We start from the raw sequence: 20,857 nt of genomic DNA on the forward strand, positions 1-20,857 counted from the left end.
TTCCTCAAAGCATTCTGTACACAGTGTGCAGTCAGCTTGGTTTTTTTTTTTTTTTTTCAAGTCTCATCATGTGTGTCATTCCTTTGCTTAATAATGATTTCCTGTCTTATGTAGGATAAAACCCAGATTCCTCAGGTTTTATTCAATAGAATTATGTGAGTACTCATTATCAAAACTTACTTGATGCCTTGATTACACCAGTTCTGCTTCTATTTCTCTGTCTTCTCCTGTGCTTGCTCAGATCACATGTATCTATCTCTGTGCATCTTCTCCTCAGTTTGTGTGTGTGTGTGTGTGTGTGTATCTATCTATCTGTCTCTTTGTCTTTGAGTTATTTCCCCCATTGCCAAGGTTTGCTTTCTCTCTCCCTCTGTGTTTTGAATAAAACAAAATTGAACACTATATTATGAGTGGGGTCTTGTTATCCTGCCCTTACCTTTGAAAATAAATAAGCAAAACAATCTGTTACTCTTACAAGAGAAAAAGACTATATATATGTGGGTCACTCTGTTGTATATTCTTTCTGTGAGTCAGTGGTTGGCAAAAGGATGTCTGATCTTTCCACTCTAGACGTCACTATTGAAGAAATATGAAGGATATATAGATCTGTGTTGTCCATTGTGGTAACTGCTAGTCATGTGTGACTATTTAACTTTAAAGTAATTAAAATGAAATAGAATTAGAACTTCAGTTCCTCAGTAGTACTAGCTATATTCAAGGGCTTCATAGCCACAGGTGACCAGTGGCTACTGTATTGGACAGCATACTATAGAACATTTCCATCACTGCAGAGAGTTCTGTTGGACAGCACAGCCATACATACATGTAAAACTTGGGACTTCTGTACTCATCAATGAAAATTTTTGTTTAAAACCCGTTTTAAAAACTTAAACAACATTTAAAGAATTTTTTTTTTTTTAAAGATTTTATTTATTATTTATTTGACAGAGAGAGATCACAAGTAGACAGAGAGGCAGGCAGGCAGAGAGAGAGAGAGAGAGGGAAGCAGGCTCCCCGTCGAGCAGAGAGCCCGATGCGGGACTCGATCCCAGAACCCTGAGATCATGACCTGAGCCGAAGGCAGCGGCTTAACCCACTGAGCCACCCAGGCGCCCCATCATTTAAAGAATTTTAAAAATTCTAAGGACTTATACCAACATACCAATGGTGACTGATCTTACCAAAGAGGGGCACATGAAATGAAAATACTTTTTTTTTTTACGTAGAACAAGATACTCATTGTTTATATTGAGTCATAGAGCAATTGATAATATTGGTTTAAAAAGCTTAATATACCTTTCGTTTTTATTTTAGATGATCCTGTGCATGCAGCTCCAACCACTTCTACACGTGTGTTTTATATCAGCGTGGGCGTTTGCTGTGCAGTGATATTTCTTGTAGCAATAATATTAGCTGTTTTGCACCTTCACAGTATGAAAAGAATTGAACTGGATGACAGGTATTATACTTATTTTGGGAAAGGAAAAAAATTAAAGTGGTTATCTGCATTTACATGGGAGCCCACACACACCCATGCGTTGCAGTGCACAGGGGAAGGAGGGAGGATGATCAGGTCTTGCCAAAAGAAAAACTGTTATCCTTGTGATTATTGTCATTGTGTTTTTCTGAGTCTATTTAAAACATTTTTTGAAGACAGAAATTACAGTTCTAAGAAGTGAGGATCACATTTTTGTTCCTGTCCCCTTTAACGTGACTCTATTCCAGATTCCTTGTACCTTTTTAAAACAGCCCTGTTTCTTCCTCTTAGTTCATCCCTCCATCATTATCCATCCATCTTCCGCCCATCCATCCATCCAATAAACATGTATTGAGAACCCGCTGTGATTTAAACCATTGGTTCTCAACATGGTTGCACATTATAGTCGTGGGTAAGCTTTTAAAACATGGGTCCCACCCTCTAGAGATTCTGAAGTAATTGGTCTGGGGTGGTGATGGGCATCACTATTTTTCTTAAAGCTTCCTGGATGGTTCTGATGTGTAGCCTTGGAGATATGCTGGGTTAGATTGCCCAGTGCTGGGAATATTAAAAAATTGGTGATATACCTTATAGCTTCAAATATTCATCTTTGACATTAACCTGTAATTATAAAAGTTTATAAATTTGATGAAAATGATTTGTGTAGTATACTGTGAGAATAGAAAAGGTGCTTGTCCCAGCCTAGGTGGATCAGAGATGACAGGGAGAACTTGATAGCCAGGATAGGGTGACAGGTAAAGATTGAGTGACAGGTTTATTTTCTCAGTACATAATTCTCACTTTCCTCCTTAGTGATTCCCACTTGATGATTGAAAGATTTCCAGGTTCGTGACTTGGCTTTCTCCTTTTTGTGGAGAGGTATCTCCCATATTCATTGAATTTTTCTTGCTTTATTACTGTACCCCTACTTATGCTGCAGTCACATGATTATGTGTTCCGCACTTTGGCCCTATGTTTTGCCCGTTGGGAGTTTAGTTCTTGCTTTCCTTTTGCCCACAGGGGTCCCTGCATTTTCCACCAGTCCAAACCTGCTCCTTCTTCAGCTCTCACCTCCCCATTGCCATTTCTTTAATGAAGTCTTTTCTAAGCCTCCCAACTGTCCATTTCTCCCTTCTCCGTTTCTCTCTCTTTCCTACCCTGTGCCTCTCCTCTCCCTCCTTCCCTCTCTTTCTCTTTGGTAGCAGTTACTGTACTTTTTTCTCCTATAATAATTTTTTGTGTACTTGTCTCTCCCACTAGACTGTAAGCTTTGTCCAATTAGGGAGCAGTATGTCTCACTCATTGCTGAATCTGCAGGCCTACATGTTGTCATACGCACAGTGGATAGGCATATTAGTGGCATAAACAAAAACGCAAGGGGACAGGGAACTGGCTGAGTTTGATATCTGCCTCTAAGGTGTCTCTGTCCCCTCTGTTGTACTTGCTTTATCAGAGTAGAAAAGGAAGAGGAAGGAGGTAAGAATGCGAAGAGAAATACATGGGTGATGTGTTTCAGAATTTGTGTATATGGTGATGTTGAAGTTAGAATTAGTTTACAGAGGAAGAAGTAATGGCGTTTGGAAGATTCTGAGTGGGAGTAAAGTAACAGGAACATTTAGATAAGACTTTGAGTAGAGTTAAAGGAGTTAAAGGAGTCATTGAGGAGCATGGCATTTAAGAGTCTTGGTCCACACACTTTCCTTGAATGGTTACATGAGTACTAGGGCTTTGAACACACATTGGACAGAGTTGGCAGAAACTGTCAGATTATATAGGGCTTATATATTAGTCTGCTAAAATAATCAGTTACCACTCATGCTTTGGGTGTTCCGCTTCTTTCTGTTTTCAGGCAAAGGTTTCCAGACATTGAATAAAAGCAACTTACATTATTTCTTGTTTTCAGAGTTTAACCTAGTGGTTAAGACCATGGACTCTGGAGCCAAAGCATCTCTGAATTCTGGCAGTTCTACTTAATTAGCTTTGTGGCTAATAATGTACTTAGCATCTTTGTAGGCTTTTCAAGAATTCTGAAGTGGTACAAGAGTGCCACCTACTGTTCAGTTACTGGAGAGAAACAACCAGTAAATAATTTTGAGGCTGGCCCTTTATTTAACCATCAGGGTATGTTGGTTGCTGGTATTATTTAAGTAGTAGTTTCACATATATTATACAACTGGAGCCTCACAAAAATCCTGGGAGGTAGGTTTTCTTAATTCCATTTTATGGGTAAGTAAATTGAGGTCCTTTATTTTCCCCTTTTTGGGGTTGGTGATGTTTCTCTTCCTTCCTCTGGATTTTTAACAACATTGATTTTCAGTCTGATCTTTGAGTAGTACTTAGAACTCCAAAAACAGGTGTTCTGTGGTTACCTACTGAAAAGGCAGAAATATATGCTTAAGAGGTATTAATTTGTAGTAATCTTGAGTACAGAGTTAGCATTTACTTGAGCCTACGATCTTCTGGATCTCCCATATTATTTAAAGAATAATATGGTGTAATGGAATGCTTCAGGTACTAGAAAATTTTGGTAAGTCCCATAAATTCTAAAAAGGTAGGATTGAGGGAGAAGGAAAATGTATGTGATTCAGTAAATGATATGATACCCTTCCCAAGCCTTGAGCATGTTGGTATATTTGATTTGCTTTGATATTCCTTATTTGATATAGTCCATTTGATTTTGGACCATTAATGAAAGAGGCCTTTCATTCCACTCTTTAAAAAAAAAAAAAAAAAAGAAATCTAACTGAACAGCATGGGCTCTTTTCCTGAGAGATGACCCATAGGTCCCTAACATGTCTTTCTGTGAGGTTCAGGACTGTGGTGTCTGGTGTCTGAGGATTAATACATGCATTTCTGAATGACTGATAAGATGAACCTGCTTGAGACTGTGGAGATAGAAAAGAGAAATAGCTCTTCATTATGAGATTAAAATTTCAACATGGAATGTTTGTGATGGACATCCATACATTATTGAGATTGCCATCAGGATTTTGAGCTGGTTATAAAGGCTGCATGCTTTTTTGTATATATAGAAAAAGGAAATTTATCATTGAAGCTGACTTACCAGTTATTTCTCTTTTAAAAATTGTTTGCAGCATCAGTGCCAGCAGTAGTTCCCAAGGGCTGTCTCAGCCATCTACCCAGACGACTCAGTATCTGAGAGCCGACACACCCAACAATGCAACTCCTATCACCAGTAAGAGTTAATTGTAAAGATGATTTACTGAAGTTGTCTGTGGTCTCTGCCAGTGGTACCTGTGTGCTTCGTTATTTGTGTACCATCCTGTGTACATAGTATCTAACATGCACAGAATTGCGTTTGACCTTCAACTTTTGCTTTCTAGAGCATTGAGTGAAACATTCTAAAAAAAAATTTCGGTTTAATTGCTAGATTTAATTTTGGGGGAGATTTCCATACATTAATTACATCAAAAGGGATACTGAATTACTTCTGTAGAAATTCAAAGAGAATATTTTCAGGTAGTTAGATAGAATAAGCTATTGAGCTGTATGAAAACAGAGTCTTAGATTTTAATGAATTGTTTGATAATCTTAAGGGCTGTAGATTTTACCCTTTTTTCTTTTTTTAAGATTTTATTTATTTTCAAGAGAGACAGCACTCGGCGGGAATGGAGGGGCAGAGGGGGTGGGAAAGGGACAAACAAACTCTGCCACTCTGCGCTGAATGTGGAACCTATCCCAGGACCCCGAGATCATGACCTGAGCTGAAACCAAAAGTCCAATGCTTAACCAGCTGAGCCAGCCAGGCACATTGTTTTTTAATCATAATAGGAAGCTAGCTGCCATTAGAATTGAGAACATATAGGAGAAGGGAGTTGAGGGAAATTGGAAGGGGAGGTGAACCATGAGAGACTATGGACTCTGAAAAACGATCTGAGAATTTTGAAGGGGTGGGGGGTGGGAGGTTGGGGACACCAGGTGGTGGGTATTGGAGAGGGCACGGATTGCATGGAGCACTGGGTGTGGTGCAAAAATAATGAATACTGTTATGCTGAAAAAATAAAAAATTAAAAAAAAAAAAAAGAATTGAGAACATAGAATCTGATTTCCTTTTTCTTTAAATAGGATTTTGATGAATGTTTTTATACCGTAACATGTTGATGTTTGGGAAAATAATCATTCTTAGAATATAATTTAGACATAATGAAAAATCGGTCTCCACATAAATAAAAAACCAACATAATCATCAGCATAAACAGTGGACCAAAATCAGGGTTAAATTCAGTAGTGCTGTTGATTAATTAGGTTCTTATATTCTTGCTGCAGTCTTTCAGTACTGTTTCCCATTCAAAAGAAGTAGAATTTTTTAGGGAAGTGGCTGATTTCAGGACTGTCAGGATGGACAGGTTGAGATGGGGCATTGAGCTTCAAAAAGAATGACTTTAGTGAACTGAGACATTGAATATGTAAAAATCCATGGGTTTTAATATGTTTGAAAAAGTTGATCATCATGAGAGGTAACTGAGGTACCAATAATGCCTCATTCTGATCACTGGCTATATGAACTATATTTCATATTTCAGCGGTTTCAGAGTAACCAGGTAGTGTTGGTTGGTGAGGGAAAATGCTTCTTTACAGAAGAATCCTGCCTAATAAATGTGAAAGGAGTGATGGAATTAAAATCATATTTGCAACGTCAATTAAAATATTTGATTGAGGAAAAGATCATCAGTGCATAAAACGTTGTGAACAAAGAGAAATGGGATCATTTGAGGGATCAGACTGTCACAGCCTGACTCCATTAATGAAACTTTACATCACTAACTGTAGGACAGCTAGATATTTTGTACTCTCCCATGTGATACACCACCCATGCTGTATTTTTGTCTCCTCTCCCTACCCCAAGAGTTAACCTGGATCTAATCACAGCTGTGGAACTGACTGGACGTTTACAAGAAATACAGGGATAGAGGAACAAGTTAAATGATACTGGAAGCAGCAGATGCTGGACATTCTCTAGGATAACTGAACTGGTCCCTTTTTTTTTTTTTTTTAAAGTTTATTTATTTATTTATTTATTTATTTTTAAAGATTGTATTTATTTATTTGACAGACGGAGATCACAAGTAGGCAAAGAGGCAGGCAGAGAGAGAGAGAGGAGGAAGCAGGCTCCCTGTGGAGCAGAGAGCCTGGGCTTGATCCCAGGAGCCTGGGATCATGACCTGAGCGGAAGGCAGTGGCTTTAACCCACTCAGCCACCCAGGCGCCCCCTGCACTGGTTTCTTTAACAAGAATGGCAAGAGAAAGAAAAGGGGGAAGAGGGAATGCTCAAGATTAAGTGAAATTTAAAGGAAATGACAGTAGTTATCATCATTACCAATAAAAGAAAGGATTATATGTCCTTCAGAAGATATGATGACAATTATGAAAGTAGTTCAGACTATTCAGAAGAAACACATTATAGCTTTTAATGTTTAGATGACAAGCTTTGCTCATTAGTCAATTTTTTATTGTGATTGTAACCTTGAAGAAGTAGAGATTCGATTATTATATGTCAAAAGGAAAATACTTTAGTTCATTGAAATTATGTATTAAAATATTTTTAGTTACTATCGATAAGAAATGTACTTATTTTTATGGACATTATCTTAAGGAGATAGATGGTTTATTATGTATGGCAAAAACGAACACTTTTAAAAACAATGGAAATTCATTTGAGTATAAATAAAAAAAGACAAAGAGAGGAGTAAAAAATATTTGAAGACATAATGGCCAAGAATTTTCCAAAATAATGAAACACAACAGATCCAAGAAATTCCCAAGAATTCCAGATAGGATTAAGCATATACAAATACAGACACACACCTGCGTATATCCTGTCTGTTCAGACTGCTGATGAGTGGGATCAGATGTCAGCCTAATCCATTGGTCACAAAGCTCTCAGGCCTATCATCTAGATCTTGCAGCAGCCTTTGGTGACTGCCATCCAGATCTGCTAACTGATCTTCAGGGAGTTTTCTTCCCATGTGTTTACCAAAGTGCATAAATCTTAGAGATACCATTCTAATTTTTACTTGCTGACACCGAATCCTTCTTTTATTCTAACATTTTTTTTCTTGGAATGAGAGTTTAAGTTATGGCTAAATTTTGTTTTTGCTGCCATCATAAGAATGGTAAATGTGGGAACTGAATAACATGTATCTCACAGTGATAAGACTAGGCTCTATAAAATGACATTGATTAGATGTTTTGTTAGAAAAGATAGTTTTATGACATCTCTTCATTTGAAAAGTTTTTTTGTTAGGAAACTGTATTAGAAAATTTGGGGGAAAAAAAACAGTCCATAGAAGGGATTAAATTAAACACTGTGAGTCAAAGCTTGTTTCATTTGGCTGAAAGGCAGTTGAAGTGGTGGTAATGGTAATACTCATTTTAGTGTTTCTTATTTTAATTACTCATTTTAAGATTTTTGGGGTAGATGAAAAGTGTTTTCTTTCAAATTTAGTGTGGCTTTTATAAGTAATTTTCCCTGTTCATGTGTGTGCCTTTTTCCTTGTATGATTCTTCCATTTATGTATTCCTGTGACTTGAGTCCTGAGGTTTTGACTGAATTAGTTGACCCTGATGGCATAATAAGGGTATTTATATTTCTTGGTTTCGCTTTGTTGGCTCCTCAGGTTATCCTACCTTGCGGATAGAGAAGAACGACCTGAGAAGTGTCACTCTTTTGGAGGCCAAAGCTAAGGTGAAGGATATAGCAATATCCAGGGAGAGGATAACTTTAAAAGATGTACTCCAAGAAGGTATTTATCTCAAAACCAGTTTCTCAAAGGAGATTTAGTGTTAGCACTATAAAAAAATTTTTTTAATTCAAATTTTAAGAATTTCATCTCTTCGTGTCTAAGGATAGATAGAAGTGCACAATTTATTTCCTTTATAAAACTGATTTTTATTTTCTCTTTCTTTAGATCTTTAATTTGCCTTGATACAGCTCTGGTGTAATTATTAATTTTCAAATATACTAAAGCATATATTTTATATAAGCGTTTGTTACCTTTAAATATATTTTCGTTTTTGTTGAAAGGTGATATTATCACCTAGCAAGCCAGTTTGCTGTGACAGATAGTATAGGGACTCTAGCAGACAGAGCAAGCATGGGCTTTGGAGTTACACCCAACTTCTAATCCCAGTCTCAGGATTTATTACCTGTGTGACCTTGGAGAAGTCATTTACTGTCTTCCATGTCCAGTTGCCTCTTCTGTAAATTGGGACTGCATTGTCTGTTCTTGAACTAGCTGTGGGGATCAGATAAAATGATGTACATTAAGTGAACTGACACAAAATAGATATTTTATAGATGTCATTACCCATGCCTTCCCCACTTGGTGTTCCTTATTTTCTTTCTTGAGTTATAGGGTATTAATTGGGGAAATGCTGATGGAGGAGTATAGATATTAATAATAAAGTACTTCATTGAGCCCCTCAAGTTGTTAAAAAGGAATTACGTTTTTCTTCCCCCTTTCCACAGTCCAGCTTGGAATGTTTTAAATACATATGAGTCATTCTGAATTCATCTCTTGGTTGAGGTGCTTATAAGTCAATCACAGCTAAGAGAGGGGCTTGGACTGCCTCCAGTGACAAATAGTAATGAGAAGAAGCAAGTATTTTAGGTCTGTTTTTGAGTGTATGAGGGGAGTCCATTTTTCTCCTTTGTTATTATTCCAGAGCTAAGCCTAGAAATTCATAAATGCCTCATTATGCAGTTTAGTATTCCAGGCTATATCATTAGCTTATTTAGGATAATTCAGAAAGAATTCTCATATACTTATTTTAAATATGGCATTTCTAAAAGCTGTTAAAACATTTCTTAATTACAAAAAATTTCTTTTCTTTTAAAAATATATTATTTTTTTTAAAGGTTTTTATTTATTTGAGAGAGAGCAGAAGAGAGAGGGCAAAGCATGATCAGGAGGGAGGAGCACAGGGAAGGAGACAAGTAGACTCCCTGCTGAGCAGGGAGCCCACTGCAGGGGATGATTAGTGATCTCCTTAATTACTGTTTTTCTTTTAGGTACTTTTGGGCGTATTTTCCATGGGATTTTAGTAGATGAAAAAGACCCAAATAAAGAAAAGCAAGCATTTGTAAAAACAGTTAAAGGTAGGATTTTTTTTTTCATACTATTTTCAGAATGCTTTCCTAAGGTGGATCATGCCGGTGAAATTCTGTCTCAAATTCTCAGTCTGTGCTAGACCTTTCAGTCAGTCCATGTTAATTTAGCTCATATGAAACTAACTTCTTTTGTTCTCATAAGGTATAGAAAATAGAGGTTTAATAGTTTAAGATGTTAAAACACTAGGTATTACCCAGGTTTGTAGTTAAACTACATCCATTTGACTTCATTGTTGCTATATCTAATACTGTGTTTTTCCTTGATAAAAATTTTGGGTTTTTCCTCTTAAAAACATTGTTACTAGTTTTCCCTCCTTTCCTCCTTCCCACTCCCAGTTCTGCAGTGTATAATGAATAAAAAATTGACCCCCAGACTCAGAGTACTTTATGTGAATAGCCTTATTCACTTTCCTCACACTCCCCTTGCTATAATGCTGCAGAAAATATCCATGTGTGTATGTCTACTTCTTGGCTTAGTTTTATAGGTACAGCTGTAGTTGACATTGCTGCTGTAAGAAGTGTTTACATTCAAAAAAAATTTTTTTTTAAGATTTTATTTATTTTATCTGACAGACAGAGATCACAAGTAGGCAGAGAGGCAGGCAGAGAGATAGAGAGAGGAAGAAGCAGGCTTGCCGCCGAGCAGAGAGCCCGATGCGGGGCTCGATCCCAGGACCCTGGGATCATGACCTGAGCTGAAGGCAGAGGCTTTAACCCACTGAGCCACCCAGGCGCCCCTACATTCAAAATTTTGATAGATATTGTCTGATTGTTTGCTAAAGGGTAGCACTAGTTTATGTTATCATGAACAGAATACCTATATTCACATAATATTTTGGAGAAATTTAATGCTGAATTTTTCAGTTTATAGTTCATATTTATAAAAGCTTATATGTTAAATCTATTTGCTCATTTTAAGAGAAAGAAAAAAGTGGTAATTTATAGGGTATCTAATATCTGACAGTGTCTGATATAGACTGAGATGACAGGGTGTTAATTTTGAAAAAAACAAATTTAGCATTTTGATGCAGAAATAGAGGGGAAAATTAAATTCAGTTTTATAGGTAGGAGGTAGCAGTTTTACGAAGTTTTCGAAGTTATAAGAACTTATGTTTCTAAGTCTTCTTAAATGAATTTGTAGAAAGTATGAAGGATTTATGTTTATTTTTCTAAAAAGCTGTACTAATCTAACAAAAAAATGTAGAATTTGATTTCTCTTAATTTAGCAAGATTGCTTGCTTAAGGATCCTTCATATACATGCACACACACAGACATACATAAACATTTTATGTTTTCTAAAAAAGTGGTTTAACTTACTCTACTGTTCAGTATGTATTTTAACTGCCTACCTCTCCTAGCCCCAAAGCACTTTTAAAGGGTAATATTTAAGTTAGGTCCATTAGATTTCCTGACTAGTTTTGAAGGATATTTTACATATTACTCTTTGTAAATGTAAAATTTGAACCCTAAGTTTGGTAACTATTGATATTTGTTACATTTTCCCCATTTTTTTTTTTAAAGATTTACTTATTTATTTGACGGACAGAGATCACATGCAGGCAGAGGCAGGCAGAGAGAGAGAGGGCGGGTAAGCAGGCCCCCAGCTGAGCAGGTAACCTGATGCGGGGCTCTGTCCCAAGACCCTGAGGTCATGACCTGAGCCAAAGGCAGAGGCTAAACCCACTGAGCCACCCAGCCACCTCCATTTCCCCCATTTTTAAGGAAATATTTCTCTAATTTTAATATTTTTCTGAAGTTTATACGTAATCTGTGGGCAGTTTACAACTGGGCTGTTACTAATTTATTCTGAATGAATCTTGAATTAGCAAAAGAGCTTTCTATACAGAATTGGATTGATTTAGGGTTGGAAGCAGGGGGAGGGAAAATAATAGTGATAAGAAAACACAACGTGGATACTGGGGCTGTTTCACAAGATAAGATTTCTCCTTCTGGACACACTTGAAGTTGTAGGCACTTGGTTGTTTCTATGCCTTACCACTGTAATTATAACGTTCCTTCTGAGCTAGCCGGAAATAAGTGAAAGCACAGTGAGTCCTTAGCCAAGATGAGGTCATGGTTTGCTTGAGAAACGAAGAGGAAATCCACTGACCCCAGTCCTTGCCTCTAAATTATTAGATGACTCCACACGATTGGGTATCTCTGAGATTTACTCTTTTGGAATGTTATGATTTTTTAAATTGAAGATATGTAGAGCTGACCAAATTCTTTCACAAATCCATATGCTTTGTTACATGCCACACAATTAGAAGTGCTTCTTAAAATGCAAGAAGTAAGTTTTTAAAAGATTTTGTCCTTTGCCTTTAGGTGTAAGCAAGAAATTGCAGTTTGGCTTCTTAAAAATTCCATAAATGTGCACAGAGACTTAATGGATATTCTGATATAAATTTACAGAAATTAAAATTAGGAATCTGAATTTCACACAATGAATATTGTAAAATTGAATTCCATAGAATTAATTAATTTGAGGTTATTGGTGTTAGGGTCTTGTTTTATAGCTGCTAATATTTTGTAATTTTGAAATAAATATTTTTTATCATTTTTTTCTTGTAATTTTTTGGAATGTAAGTATTTTAAAAGATTTTTTTCCAGGAAAATGATTTTTTCTTACTAAATGGATAAAATTATTTTTTCCCCAACTCAAAGTTTCTTAAATCATTATCCAGTTCAAATGTCCCTTGCTTAATAGAGTATGCTTATTAAAGTTAAGAATTTGAAAAAAATTATGCATAAAATGACATGCCTTGGGGCGCCTGGGTGGCTCAGTGGGTTAAGCCGCTGCCTTCGGCTCAGGTCATGATCTCAGGGTCCTGGGATCGAGCCCCGCATCGGGCTCTCTGCTCGGCGGGGAGCCTGCTTCCTCCTCTCTCTCTGCCTGCCTCTCTGCCTACTTGTGATTTCTCTCTGTCAGATAAATAAAAAATAAAAATCTTAAAAAAAAAAAAAATGACATGCCTTAAAATATTTTTACTTAGATCTTCATACCCTTGACAGGAAAGTAAACAGTTATTAACTTGGTGCAGACCTCCAACTGTTACTAGTTTGCAGTCTGAAAAAGACACTCTTGGTCCCCAAATCATCCTGGCCATAATTTAATTAAAATTTATTTAGAAATAAAGGCACATTCTGCCATTCCTAAATGATCCTAAATTTTGAGCAGTTTTTAGACAAGGAGTTTATTCCATTGGTGTGAAGCACCTTTTTCCAAAAGAAGTACGAAGTGTTTCAAGTTTTTGGCTCTTTGCCTACCCATTTTACATGCCTACAAAGGTTTTAAACTAAATGAAGCTGTCTGGAAATGTGGACACAACTAGCAAGTGTGGAAGAGGGAGTGATTCCGCTTGGTTTTGCTTCGACAGCTCTACTTTTTTTTTTTTTTTTTAATATTTTATTTATTTATTTGAGAGAAAGGCAGTGAGAGAGAGCATGAACGAGGAGAAGGTCAGAGGGAGAAGCAGACTCCCCATGGAGCTGGGAGCCCGATGCGGGACTCGATCCTGGGACTCCGGGATCATGACCTGAGCTGAAGGCAGTCGTCCAACCAACTGAGCCACCCAGGCGTCCCTTGACAGCTCTACTTTTAAGGAGCGAATGTGACACAGACTCCTAGTGCCTGACTTCAGTGTTCTGGATTTTGCTCTTGGTTCAGTATTTTACTGGGTAGAGCTCGGATGTGGATCTTGGCTTCTTTTTGTCTCTCTTGTTGCATTGATTAGAAGCTTTATAAATTATTATGACTATTTTTACTGTTGATATACAAATTAGTCTTTTTCTTTATATAGATCAAGCTTCTGAAATTCAGGTGACAATGATGCTCACTGAAAGTTGTAAGCTACGAGGTCTTCATCACAGGTGAGAGAAGAAACCACCCAGCATTTAAAGGTTAAGCATAGTAACATTGTATGCTACATTTTTATTTTAAGAATGTTGCGATATGTTCTGAACTGAAAGGTTTTTGGAATAGCTTATTTTTTTTTAGAATATCAAAGTGAAATGCATGCTTAGTGTACAAAATTTTAAAATGCAGTAAAGTATAAAGAAAAAAATAAGGCAGAGTATATAAGTTCACATCTGGATAAACATAGCTAAGCTTTCCAGAGGTTTTACATACTTTTATGCATATTTTCCTTTAAAAAATAGAATAGTGATACATATGTATATATACATATATATATATATGCTAAAAAATATTTGCTAAGAAGTTTTTAAACAAAAAATACCAAAGACAAGCATAATTAACACCAGTGAACATTTTGCCTTCTTTGTTTATATCTGTTATCTATCCAGATGATAAGTAGATATTTACAAGTGTAGAAATATTTTAAAGTAAACTGGGTATCTCAACACTTCCAGTTCCACCCCCCCCCCAACAAGAGGATGTTTTCTTAAATAATTGTAACACTATTACTATCTTTGATAAGGTTAACAGGTGCTTTTATTGTTTGTTTGGTTTTTTTTTTTTTTTTTTTTTGGTTAACAGGTTTTTTAACATAACAAAATGTACCTAACTCTTCGTATAAGTAACTATGAATTTATTTCCACATTTTAAAAGGCTATGTAACAGTTCATTGAATGGATGTACTGTGTTTTATTTAACCAGTATCTTGTTGTTAGGTCATAGTATGATTTTAAAAAATACTTACAGTTCTATATAAAGAACTTTTCCCTAAAAACCCAATTATCAGTCTTTTTCACAGAGCTATAAGGAAAGCTTCTACGTTCTGAGACAAAAAGGGCTTCTATATTGTATTGCACTGTGCTGTAGTGTCAATATTGGGTCAAGGGCTTTTTTTAAAAAAATAGCATGTAAGGTCAACTTCATTTGTATGCCTCTTGCAGATTTGGTTGTGTATGTTTACAAAAATGGGACAGTGACCATCCCTGTTGGAAGATATTTATGGACTTCTAGGGAAAAAACACATGACAGTGATGCATGCAAAAGGCAGCATGCATTTTAATTTCTGGGTACTTTAAGCACTTACTTGGGTTCTGCCAAAAAATAAGATGACTGTGCATAGTTTTGGTTTTGAATATCATTTATACTTCGGTTCATATTGGAAAAAATTTGAGAACCTAAAAAGAAGGCAGCAGTAGTAAGATCAAGAAAATGGTGATGAAAATCAAACTGAGTTTTATGGCATTGTAATGGTGGAAGAAAAAACAAATAATCCAACAATAAAGATACAAATATTTTTGCTGTGAATGAACATAAAACATGTCTTAGCTTCTGGGCAGCCAAGCTGAGGAACCATTAAAAGATCATAAATCTCAATATTAGAAGAGAAAGAAACATAAATATTCCTTGGGGAAGAAAAAAGATTTTCTAGTTTCAAATTCTGAGGCAGCTGCCTCATTAAGCTTATCATATACTTGGGGCATTGATTAATACAGTGAACAGATAAACTTTTTAGTTTCACTGAGTATAAAAAAATCCCAGGGGCCTTTGAAAAAAAAAGAACGTACAATACTGAGGGACTTAAGGGTTAAAGTCAAGTGGTTGAAGAATGTTATTTTCCATTGGCCTGATTCAGTCCAAGTGTAAAACTTACAGAGGAATGGATGGATAACTCATTCCTGAGACTCTATTTTCTAAAAAACACATTTTGTTTCCTCTGAGTAACAAAACAAGAATTGGGTAATGGTCATTTGGGAAATGTCCTTCTTGGCAGTATTAGAAGTGCTCGATGTTCTCTCACACTGACTCTAGAGGGAAGAGTCAAAAGTGTTTAATACTAGTATGTAATGTTAATCTAGTACTTTGGTGCCTACCTTGTATTCTTAAGTAGAAGATCCACACCACTTCAGAAGTGGAAGACAAAGCTAGGATTTTCTAAGAAGCAGTTTTATATCCTGTGTAGCCCAAATAAGCTTTTGCAGAAAAATGTTTAGAGCAAGTATTTGCAGCATTTCTCATGTGGCTTTCAGCTATAGGGTTTTCCAGCAAGCATCCTGTCAGGATGAATTAGCAGCCCCAGGACACCCTTAAGTGATAGAATTCCACATGCTGAATAAGGTCGATACTGGACACTCAGTGTTTGGGGAAAGTCTTCTAGAAGCAGATTGTACAGTTTAGTCATAGTTAATTGTTTTTTCTGGCTATACAGTAATACTAGGACTCCTAGGTTTTTTGTGTTTTTGTGGTTTTTGTTTGTTTGTTTGCTTTTAGGTAGGTGCCACAGCCAGCATGGAGCCCAGTGCTGGGCTTGAACTCAACAGCCCTGAGATCAAGACAGGACTGAAATCAAGAGTTGTATGCTTAACTGATGAGCCACCTAGGAGCCCCAGGACTCCTAATTTTTAATGAGCAAAACACATTGTTAATATGTAGAAAGTACATTATTGTTCTTTCCACTCATTATCGCAGTTTGGTTTTTTTTTTAAGATTTTTTATTTTATTTTATTTATTTATTTGTCAGAGAGAGAGAGAGAGCACAACCAGGTCGAGTGGCAGACAGAGGTAGAGGGAGAAGCAGACTCCCTGCTGAGCAAGGAGCCCTATGTGGGATTTGATCCCAGGACCCTGGGATCATGACCTGAGCCAAAGGCAGCAGCTTAAGCAACTGAGCCAACCCGGCGTCGCAGTTTGTTTCATTTTTAAGGGGATTAGGGCCTACCATGCTTTCTTTTTGATCCCTGGTGTCATGGGTGTCTGTGCGTTTCTTTGTTCATTCTCTTATTCTCATTCATGAAGTGCCAGTTTTGCATTTGCAACTCTGCTAGGCCTGAGGAATAAAAATGAACTAATGAGTTTCAGTGTTCATATTACAGAACTTTTCAAGCAAACAACATACACTCAGTAAGAAATGATGCCTTGTTTAGAATTTAACTTTTTAGAACTGGTTGTGGTGTATAATTCCACATGCAAAACATGTTTACTTTGTGTCTTAACATTCCTTGAGTAAGAATTGTAAAGCATTGAAATATTTTAAAACATTTTGAAAGTCTTTTTATTCTTTTTTCCACTGGACTTTGTGAGAATAATTTTTACTGTAGGTTAAAATAGCTGTAGAAATAAAATTTATTTATTTTAATAACAACTTATTTTAATTACATCAGAAGTACTTCCTGACAGAGTACTCTTGAATTCTTTTTCTGCTTGTAGTTTGGCTTTCCATTGGCCCAAGTTGCCTGTTGGCGACCTTCTAAACACTGAGTACCTCCGAGCTCTCACTCTGCAAGCACACTGGGCAAGACTGAGAATTGGATGCAGTTCTTGTCTTAGGTCCCCACAAAACCTTCCCTTCGTCTGCCTTGTTCTTGTCTGCAGAACCAGTTTCTTCTCTCATCCACTCTTCCTCTAGGTCCCAGATCTTCCTCTTTATCCTTTCCTTTATAAAAGAGCAGAATGAAAACCAGCCATTTGTACTTTAAAGCATGTTCATGCAGATTGTTACCTCTTCTGGAGGGATTTTAATGATTTTATCAATGAGATAATTAAGTAAGAAGTTACGTAACCTTGAAGAAAAATAATTTCCAGATACCAGTGGAAAGAGGTGTCATTAGGCAATAGGATAAAGGTATTTATGTGTGCCATGGAAATTTAAAGAGAAACAAGGCTGTTACTACGTGCTTTGGCTTTATTCATAACAGCATTTTATGGTTGGCGTGATGCCATGTTAGTGATATGGAAACTAAGGTCAGGAGAGAGAGTCGCACAGACTATCCATAAATGGTAAATTTAGTATTTAGAAATCAGATTCTAAGTCCCATGTGACCAGCTAAGGACATCTTGGCTGTTGTGGCAGTTCCAGCCTCTCTGAGGTCTTCTTGATTATCATGTTCTGATTCATAGTCTGCCTTTTTTTTTCTTTAATGTTTTGAAGGACTTAAGGGGATCTCATAATACACTCATGATGTGTCAAGTCATTTTTTAAATGTCTCTGATTACCCCTTAAGAGTAAAGATTTAGTGTATGTATGTAATGTTAGAGTGTGTCTTCAGAGAATCCAGTTCACAAGAAGCAACTTAGAATTTACTGCTTTTCCCTATCAAGAAAGTGCGTATGTGGAAAATACTGACGTCTAGTTTCAAAGGGCATTTGTTAATTTTACTACATTTTTAATGGTAATCATGTTTTTAAGTATGTTTGAAATTTTCTTGTTTTGTTTTAGGTTATCTTTATTACTTTTTATTAAAAATAAGCCCTTGAGGATTTAGATTTCACTTGTTCTGATTTCTTACTATTTTGTAGAAATCTTCTTCCTATTACGCATGTGTGTATAGAAGAAGGAGAAAAGCCCATGGTGATATTGCCTTACATGAATTGGGGGAATCTTAAATTGTTTTTACGGCAGTGCAAATTAGTAGAGGCCAATAATCCACAGGTGAGAAAAATTTGCCCATATACCAATTATTTACCAGGAACTTCTGATTGTATCTTTGAAAGTAGATGTTAACCTTCTTAATATAAACTGTGTAAAAGCCTGCAAAAAGAAACTCAAAATGTGCCAGAAGATATTTATAACCTGTTGATTTAGAGGAAGATGGTTTATAATTCCAGTCTTGAAGATTGCACTTTACTGATGCTAAAGTTTTTCCTTTTTATCCATTGTGTGTTTATTTATAATCACCTCAACTCTAACACCATCTCAGTCATTTTCCTGATAACTCTTTGAAGGTACTAGTACTAGATCTCCCTTCTAGGAATGGAAACACATTTGACTGAGTCATTTGGTACATATTGTATCAAAACCTGGTGGTGACTGGAAGTCTGGATTTTGGAGATAATCCACTTATTTTTAATATGCTTGGCTTAAGATGTCAGTCACCTAAGAGTTTCCTTCTCTTCACTGCTTGTGTACATAGCTGTGGAGCATTTGGCTACATCCCAGACACATGATGGTAGCCACATTAAGTTTGTTTTAGGGTTTATAATAATGTACTTACTACAGTTGCCAGGAGAAAGTGGATTCAAAGGCTGCATTGGGTGTTTGACTTAATATGTCAGGATTAAAGCCAGGGTTCCAACAAGTTGTTGGAGGCCGTAGCCCATCAGTATCACCTGAGGAAGAATTTCATTCCTCAGCCCACAAGACTGGCATCCTGGCTCTACAGGAGCACGTCAGTAGCAAGAGCTGTAGACTTCTATTAGCTTGAAAATAGTCCTCAGAGATCATCTAATAAAAACTATTTTTTTTAGTTTTTAAGAAAAGAACAGGCTATTGAATAATAAGCATTTGAAATTTTACCTTGAGAATCCGGCATTCATGAAACAGGTATTTATTGAGCAGTTTTTTATGTGCTAGATGTTGGGGAGCTATACCTGACAGATGAGAGGGGCAGTGAAGTAAATGGTAAGTTACATTACAGAATGGTAAGACTGTAGTAGATACAGATATTAGAGAGCTATGGGAACATATTCTTGGTCAAGAAATAGCTTTTTAAAACTACAGTGTAGACGTAAAGAAGTATTTTGGGATTAAGAAGTATTGTGTCTTTTGGGATAAAGAAGGATTGTGGGATAAAATAAGTAGCTGACTGCCATCATCATTTTTGTGCTACCTCCAAACATCTTTTTTTTCCCCCCCCAACAGGCAATTTCTCAACAAGACCTGGTACACATGGCTATTCAGATTGCCTGTGGAATGAGCTATCTGGCCAGACGGGAAGTTATCCACAAAGACCTGGCTGCCAGGAACTGTGTGTGGGTGCCATGAGCTTGTCACTGTCATTTCATGTTTAGTTTTCTCTGGATTTGGGGTCCTGTCCAGGAGTCACAGTGGGCATTATATGGTATTTTAGAGTAACTGTGATCCATATGTTTTAAATACACCAATTGGATTTAATGTTCATGTCTTTATTTTTCAGCATTGATGACACACTCCAAGTTAAGATCACAGACAATGCCCTCTCCAGAGACTTGTTTCCCATGGATTATCACTGTCTGGGGGACAATGAAAATAGGCCAGTTCGGTGGATGGCTCTGGAAAGTCTGGTTAATAATGAGTTCTCCAGTGCTAGTGATGTGGTAAGTGCTGGGACTCCTGGACATCAACAGGTTTTATGTTTTAATTTTTTTTTTTTATCTGGTAATTGTTCCCTGACATGTTTCATTGAGAAAGCTAGTGTCATTAGCTCCATTCAGCCAGTTTATGGAAAGAAGCTGTGACCCATACCATGATCTTTCACTGTGTGTAATCACAGTTCATCCTCAGAATGGCCCTGTGAGGAGCTGTGAACACTAAGAAGTAGCTGGGTACTAATACCCCACTTTGTAAGGTGGCTATTAAGGCTTAGAGAGGTTTCCAGAGCTGATTATTTTTCTTTTCTTATTTAAATCTCAGAATGACCAACTTGTTGCCAGATGATGAAGATTTATTGTTTTCTTCTTTTCAAACAGCCTTTTTCAACATTATGACCTGTGTTATTTATAATTCCCCAGATGTCACTCTCTTCCCTTTTGTCAGTTTCTGAGTAGTTCTGCCCACCAAAGCAGATCATAGGCTGGATCCTTTATACTTAGTGATGAATATTTTCAGAAGCAATGTTTACTTGTAGGTAATTTGCAGATATTTTAAGTTTCTTTTAACTTCTCACTTTTTAGTCTGATTTGAAAGATGAATTATTTTCCTTTCTCTTGCTTATTGCAGTTTATTATTGTAGCTGAACAGGTAGAGATTAGGTAAAATTTCTGCTTATCAGAGAGAGTCAATTATCATATGGTTTCACTTATTTGTGGAGCATAACAAATAGCATGGAGGACATGGGGAGATGGAGAGGAGAAGGGAGTTGAGGAAATTGGAGGAGGAGGTGAACCATGAGAGACTACGGACTCTGAAAAACAATCTGAGGGCTTTGAAGGGGCGGGGGGTGGGAGGTTGGGTGAGCCTTATGGTGGGTATTATGGAGGGCACGTATTTTGCATGGAGCACTGGGTGTGGTGCATAAACAATGAATTCTGGTACACTGAAAAGAAATTTTTAAAAAATTAAAAATTAAAAAAAAAAATACGAAGAAAAGAAAGAAAAAAAACTTCTACGGTCCCCCTCTGTGGCCACTCAACAATGTTAACGTCATCACATAAAATCTTATAGAATTGTCTGCTTCAAAGTTTCAACTGTTAAAAATTGGGCTTACTGTGTCATTGTATTTTGTGTCTCATCAATATATTTTACTTACAGTATGGGGTTACCCTTTTCCTTCTAAGTTTGGATGCTCTAAGGATCACTCTCTTAGTACAGTCATTTCCTCAGTGTATTAGTATCCTCTCGATGCTATAACAAATTATTGC

The 20,857-nt window shown here is 36.7% G+C and overlaps 1 protein-coding gene across 2 annotated transcripts in view; it reads left to right on the forward strand.

The window, feature by feature from the left end:
- The window catches only part of RYK (receptor like tyrosine kinase), a 96,540-nt gene that overhangs the window by 51,014 nt on the left and 24,669 nt on the right, over positions 1–20,857 (forward strand). The window contains exons 6-13 of one of the 2 annotated variants that reach the window (XM_047736633.1): positions 1,315–1,459; positions 4,573–4,673; positions 8,107–8,241; positions 9,510–9,596; positions 13,410–13,479; positions 17,819–17,951; positions 19,161–19,270; positions 19,435–19,594. In XM_047736633.1, the coding sequence (XP_047592589.1) occupies positions 1,315–1,459; positions 4,573–4,673; positions 8,107–8,241; positions 9,510–9,596; positions 13,410–13,479; positions 17,819–17,951; positions 19,161–19,270; positions 19,435–19,594 (941 nt within the window). The remainder of the gene's footprint in view (positions 1–1,314; positions 1,460–4,572; positions 4,674–8,106; positions 8,242–9,509; positions 9,597–13,409; positions 13,480–17,818; positions 17,952–19,160; positions 19,271–19,434; positions 19,595–20,857) is intronic. The other variant, XM_047736642.1, reaches the window with a different exon arrangement.

Source organism: Lutra lutra, chromosome 1 (assembly GCF_902655055.1).
Source record: "Lutra lutra chromosome 1, mLutLut1.2, whole genome shotgun sequence".
NCBI lineage: Eukaryota > Metazoa > Chordata > Mammalia > Carnivora > Mustelidae > Lutra > Lutra lutra.